Source organism: Sinocyclocheilus rhinocerous, unplaced genomic scaffold (assembly GCF_001515625.1).
Source record: "Sinocyclocheilus rhinocerous isolate Xijiao unplaced genomic scaffold, SAMN03320098_v1.1 scaffold253, whole genome shotgun sequence".
Lineage (NCBI taxonomy): Eukaryota > Metazoa > Chordata > Actinopteri > Cypriniformes > Cyprinidae > Sinocyclocheilus > Sinocyclocheilus rhinocerous.
The window spans coordinates 449230-455767 of NW_015627238.1; the positions used below are offsets into that span (position 1 = coordinate 449230).

Consider the following 6538-nt stretch of genomic DNA (forward strand, 5'->3'; position numbering starts at 1 on the left):
TTCGTCGTCGTCTTCGTTGACTAGATTAACACGGCCCAGAAGACAAGAAATTGTTGAATAATGTCATTATTTTTGTTTTCTTTGTACACAAAAATTATTCTCGTAGCTTCATCAAATTACTTCCTTACTACCTTTCTGCCTTGAACGTGGTTGTTTCGTTGCTGTCTATGCAGGGTCAGAAAGCTCTCGGATTTCATCAAAAATATCTTCATTTGTGTTCCGAAGATGAAGGTCTTATGGGTTTAAAAGGACATGAGATTGAGTAATTAATGACAGAATTTTTGGGTGAACTATCCCTTTAATTAATGTTTTTTTTCTGTAAACAGCTAGAGTACTTCCAAATGTTTGTGTGTGAGCACAACATACTGTATCAAGACCGACATCCAAATTCCCTCCAGTTTTGTAGTCAATATGAGACCCCAGCAAATGTGACCAAAAAAAAGTTCCTTTTTTCTCCACCTGATCAATCTCTTAGCATTTGATCTGCGAGCACAGCCAGAGGCCGAGCTGAAAAAAATGAGCCCGTATCCATTCAGCAGCAGTTCAGGCTGCATTAGTTTCTCTGTGTAGAACGGCAGCTCAAAAGACAAAGGCTGGAAGCAAAGACGCGTGCTGGGTCATCTGCTACTCTCATTCTTAACTTCTGATTTATGGGCTTATCATTTTTTTCCTTGCTTTAAGTGGTTAAAGGTGCAACGTAAATAAAGTCTGCTGAAGACTACTGTCCCGCATCCTTGCTAGTAATTAAGGTCACTCATTAGTACCTAATAATTAACAAGCTGGGTCGAATTCCCCCCACCCACACTGTAATTAAAAGTCTCTATTACACTTCAGAGCCCACAGGGGCAGAGTCTTCTTTCTCTGCTGTCTCTTGTCTTGACCTCAGCTGACTCTGGGGACAAGGAAACCATATAATCCTTTGGAAAAAAAGAAAAGCTGTACAGTACGTCTGAATAATATAAAGGACCTGACTGACTTGATGTCAAATTACTCCAGGTGGGCAGACAGCATGCTTTTGAGAGAAGCTCAAACTGCCATTCAACTGTTCTGTTCAAAAACATATTAAACTGCTTATGTACTGTAGGCAGCATTTTAAGGCATCATTGGCACAGTGCTCCAAAAGGTAGGCAGCATAATGATTCTGATGTCATATACTAAGGGAGAATAGCATGTAGCCTTCTCAAAGCAGGCTGGGATTTCTTATATTTAAATATATAAATTAAACATTTAACCCTCTACCGCACGCATTATGATAGACCTATAGAAAAAAATATTTGAATGTTTTTCTTTTCTAAGAATGGCTTAACTTGAAGTGCTGTAAAAAAAATTTTAGAAAAAAATATTCTTTTAAGGTACTTTATGATATGTTGCCATACGGCAAGAGTAGTTTGTCAGTAGCTTAGCAACAAACTAACACCAAACTCTACTGGAATCAATTGTGAGTCATGTCTCCAGAGTGCCATTCGTGTGGCATGCTGAGTTGCTGCCTGCGCGGAGAGTTCCAAGTCAGTCACTTATGAGGATCCCTTATGGTTAGGATGCTGCCTTGGAAGGCAGCTGTTTATGTAGGCATTAGGCAGCGAGGCAGCTCGCTAGGTTTTGGAAGAGGGCCAATTTAATCCTTAAAAATCAGGAGAATAAACAAACACGATGCATTACAGCATGTTAGTGTTTGTTTGCAGTCTCCAGATTACAAACTCAAATACTGATGATAATCATAGCCGACTCGACTGGAAAGCTAGAAAAAAAAATTTATTTTTAAATTATTATAAACTAATGTTTTTTATATTATAAATTAATGTAGTTTAAGCTTTGAAATTATTCCATACTGGCATGGAAATAAAGTTGTGAAATACCACATAGATCTGAAATATATTTTTCTTTCTACAATTTATATATACTGTTCAAATCTTTGGAGTCAGTAATATGTTGTTATTGTTGTTTTTGAATGAAGTCTCTTATGCTCACCAAGGCTGCATTTATTTGATCAAAAATACAGTAAAATGGTAATATTGTGAAAAAATGTTACACTTTTTCTAATTACAAGTTTTCTATTTTAATATATTTTGTGATGGCAAATCCAAATTTTTGAGTCTTCAGTGTCACATGATCCTTCAGAAATTTGGTGCTCAAAGAAACATTTCTGATTATTACCAAATCTAAAAACGGTTGAGATGCTTAGTTTTTTTTCTCTCTCTCTCTCTTCTCAGGATTCTTTGGTGAATAGAAAGTTGTAACATTATACATGTCTTTGCAGTCATTTTTTATCCATTTAATGCATCCTTGCTTAATAAAGCTATAATTTCTTTCTTTAAAAAATATTTTAATGACTCTTGATCAAATGATTGATAGATTTTATACTTTCTTCATATACGTGTGTGTGCGTTTATGTGTGTGTGTGTGTGTGTGTGTGTGTGTGTGTATATATATATATATATCACATGGGATATTTTTGATATTTTGATGAAGACATACATCCTCATATGAGCTTCATGAACCAATCATTAGCAAATCCTGCAATTAGCGAACCCTGCTTATCTCACACAGGCCTGTAATCACTTGAAGTAATTAAGATTGACAGGTCAGTAAGGAAATCAAGGAATCAAGCTGCCTTCTGTTATTGCTGCAGACAGGGAGTGTGCTCTGTCTAAATTTGTTAGATAAATATGACTGACTGAAGTGTTTTTGCATTTCAAGCGGCGGCACAGTAGACTACTCGTATAAAAAAATAATTGCCGTTTTAAAGCTTAGCCTGACTACACTGCAATTCAGTGAACATGCAGATAAAAGAATGTGAAGTGTATAATAGATAGTGTAATGACAGTTATCAGCCACCACAATGAGTCGCTTCAGCTGAAAGAAGAGGCAAGAAACATTTCAAACGGGTACATTATTTGCATTTCAAGTACACACCCATAATAACGAAAGAAAGAAAGAAATTTGGACATATTTGAAATAAAACACACATTCAATCGACAGCTTTCAGTCAAAACCTCTCATCTTTTTTTAATAAAGCCAAACAGCTAGAATGACAGCAGAGCTCTGGCTCTGTGCATTCTGGGTACGGTTTGTGACCGCACGACACCAGGACCAAAACAAACATGTGAGGGAGAGCGTAAGAGCGTTACCTGCTGCAGGAGTGGCCATCAGAGGAGCTGCTCCTGGGGCTGGGCCAGTGGACAGGACAGGGGTGAGGAGACGCACATGGAGAACACACAGATAGCAGAGAATGAAAGGGCACAGAAACCAACGGGACAAAGAAATGGAAGGAAAATAAGGTAGATTAAATGAGTTGTGGAAGCAAGGGATATAAGTACAAAAAGGGGGGGAAATCGAAAAAAGAAAAAGGAAAAGGAAACGGGAGAGGCCCCATACCTTGGCTCTTTAACGTCAGGTGCGCCAGACCTTGAAGGAAAAAACAGGGAAAAGGAAAAAAAGAAATAAGAGGGTCATAAAAAAGGCACGGGCGGAAACGAAAAGCATTGTCACAACGTTTGACTGCAGTTTGTGACAGACATCCTGAGGCAAACACGGATGCCAAATTTAAAGGAAACCAAAGGGGAGGGAAAAAAAGGAGGAAGGTAAAATAAACACACACTTCTTCAAGGGAGGGCAGTAAGAGGTGTTGAGGGGAAAAGAAAGAAAGGGAGGGAGGGAAGGGAAAGGGTGAGGAAAAAAGCATTTCAATTGGCACAAGTGCCAAAAAGGCACTTGCTCACACAAAAATGCTTTTTCTCCTAATGGAGCACATATTTAGTGTTTGGCAGATAGCATTCCTTAGATCACACGCTTCTATGCTATAGCAGTTACACCCATAAATATTGCATTCGAAAGCCACAGACTCATAAAATAGCAAAGAGAGATCAGAAAGAAGTGGGGCAATGTCTCATAAAAAGCAGCGGGGACCAAGATAAATTCTCCCAGCACACAGAGGCAACCCGTCCCAGACAATCTATCGTCTTACTAACAGACAAAAGCCTGCGAGTTGATTTCGCCGCTGTAATAACGTATGCAGCTTGACAGCTCAATACCAATCAATTACACACACCGATGCGGGAGCCATTATCCGGCAGTTTGCGTTCTGTAATCACGATGCAGTGGTTGCTGTTTACTCCGACTAATGCGACCGCGAGTCGCAGAGAAACGCAGAAGACAATCAAGAGGAATTGCTATGCAAATCCAGATGAGAGCCAACCAAAATAGAGGGGTCAGGCCAGTGAGGAGATTCTGTTTTACATCAAATGCCTTAAACAAACTGGAAAGCAGAAGTACACAACTGAGATCACAAAAAATAACGCATCAGCTGGGAGCTTTGTGAAAATCCACATTAACTCCATTTACGCCTTTACGCACTTAATCCGTGTTGTGAGAAATATGATTACCTTCAGGAATGCCGCATGTTAGCTGTGAACGCTCTCTGGTGAACTGAACCGCATTCAAGGCGATATTTAATTGAAAAGGGAGAATGTTTCCTTCAAATTCCAAATGCACCGCCAAGGAACCGCATGGCAAAAACAATCCTGGATTTAAAGAGACCGGGCCTGCTTGGAGCTCTCATCGCCTATGCGTTTCATTTCCGTGAAACAAAGGAATATTATGATTATAGAGAGCAGAGTTATAGCGCCATTGTTCTCTCTGATGTTCCTATGTGATTCCTTGACAATTACCACGGTACCATCGCTTGCCCTGCTACTTCTAAGCTGCACTCTATTAGGGAGATAACGTGGCTGTAGAATAGATCATTGTAACTGGGAGTTACTAGTCATTGTGCAGCCAATTCCATAAAAAATATCACAAATGAAGGGAGCGAAACGATAAAAGACGGTTTGGTTTTTGAGAACAGAACAAGAGCTGCAACTCGTGAGGAATAGCAATATGCGAAATCACAAGGGATACGGTAAACAATGATACAGAGACAATATCTAAGGAAAGAACAATGGCGGTATCTGAACAATGTGCGAGACTTATGTAAGTGTTTTAGAACAAGTAACAGCCTTGGGATATTGTTTTTGCTCATTTAAATACTTGAAATGCATAATATAACAACTCAAAGTTGTATTTTATTATCATTTAAATATTCTCGTTGCTCATTTAAATATCCAAATATATAATATGACTATTCAAAGTTATTGCCAGAGCTGGGTAGAAACTGATTACATCTAATCTGGATTACGTAATCAGATTCCAAAAATTAAGTACTTGTAATTGGATCAAGTTACATGGTAAAATACTTGTAATCAGACAGCAGTTACTTTTTTGATTACATACCATTCATACATAAATGATTCATAATTTATTGTTTCTCTCGAATTACTCTTTTTCATCTTTTAAAGGGGTCATATGACGTTGCTAAAAAAATAACATTATTTTGTGTATTTGGTGTAATGAAATGCGTTTATGCGGTTTAAGGTTCAAAAAACACATTATTTTCCACATACTGTACATTATTGTTTCTCCTCTATGCCCCGCCTTTCTGAAAGGCGTCGATTTTTACAAAGCTCATCGGTCTGAAAAGCGAGGTGTGCTCTGATTGGCCAGCTATCCAGTGCGTTGTGATTGACCAAATATCTCAAGCGTGTGACGGAAATGTTACGGCCCTTACCATATTGTGCATCCAGTGGGGACATAATTACGGATTATAAAGACTTGTACTGTGCTTTTACGCGCTGCGTTGCATCGCGCCGTGTAAACATAAAACCATGTCTGCATGTGTTGTAAATACAACTTAACCACTGATTTATATTTGTGTCATCTTTTGGAAGGCCAAACAAAGTATTTTCGCTTTCGCAACGCTTTCTTCACGGCATGGTGGCGGCGGTGGCAGCAACAATAAAGTTACACTTTCTTTCTTCACGTGAACATTTGGGCAGTGTTATGCAAATCTTCCCACACAAAGACGTAGACATGTGGGGGCGTGTTTAAAAGAGGCGTTTTAGGAGGGCGTGGACGAGTCTTAACTTTTATAAAGAATATCTTTTTGGGTTTGAGACTTTAGTCTTTGCAACTTTAGGGAGCTTATCTATTCACGAACAGCTTGCAACACTCCAAAGAGAAAGGAAAACTTGAAATCGCATCACATGACCCCTTTAAATGTTCCTTCCTAAATTAGCCTACCACTTACAGTATATAGGGTAAACGCACCTACTAAGCTCACTTACCCATTAAGCACACTTCCATATTTGAGCTCAGATTATAAAAATAAAAAATAATGTATTGTCATACTTGTTGTCTTAGCAAATTGATGTGTTTGTTACTGCATACCTCCTGTCATTTCAAGTCAATCAGATCATTGCACACTGATATGATATGATATGAGTCTCCATGTGTTCACACTGTCTGGTAGCCATTTTGAAAGCTGTTTGAAAATTTTCACCAAAAGAGGAGACCCTTAAATGTGCATTTTTAAGATATTTAAGCCTTTATTTTGGGTAAATTTCACTACTTATTGTAAAATTAAGATAAGATTGTTAATAAATTACTTCACAGGCATTACTGGCTTGTACTTTTACATCCATAATATTATAAATTTTATAAATTG

The 6538-nt window shown here is 38.3% G+C and overlaps 1 protein-coding gene across 1 annotated transcript in view; it reads right to left on the bottom strand.

Annotated features, from left to right (window-relative positions):
* The window catches only part of nrxn2a (neurexin 2a), a 431782-nt gene that overhangs the window by 327285 nt on the left and 97959 nt on the right, over positions 1-6538 (bottom strand). The window contains exons 5-6 of the mRNA XM_016532627.1: positions 3376-3405; positions 3129-3167 (exon numbers count right to left, since the gene is read on the bottom strand). Coding sequence (XP_016388113.1) covers positions 3129-3167; positions 3376-3405 — 69 coding nt within the window. The remainder of the gene's footprint in view (positions 1-3128; positions 3168-3375; positions 3406-6538) is intronic.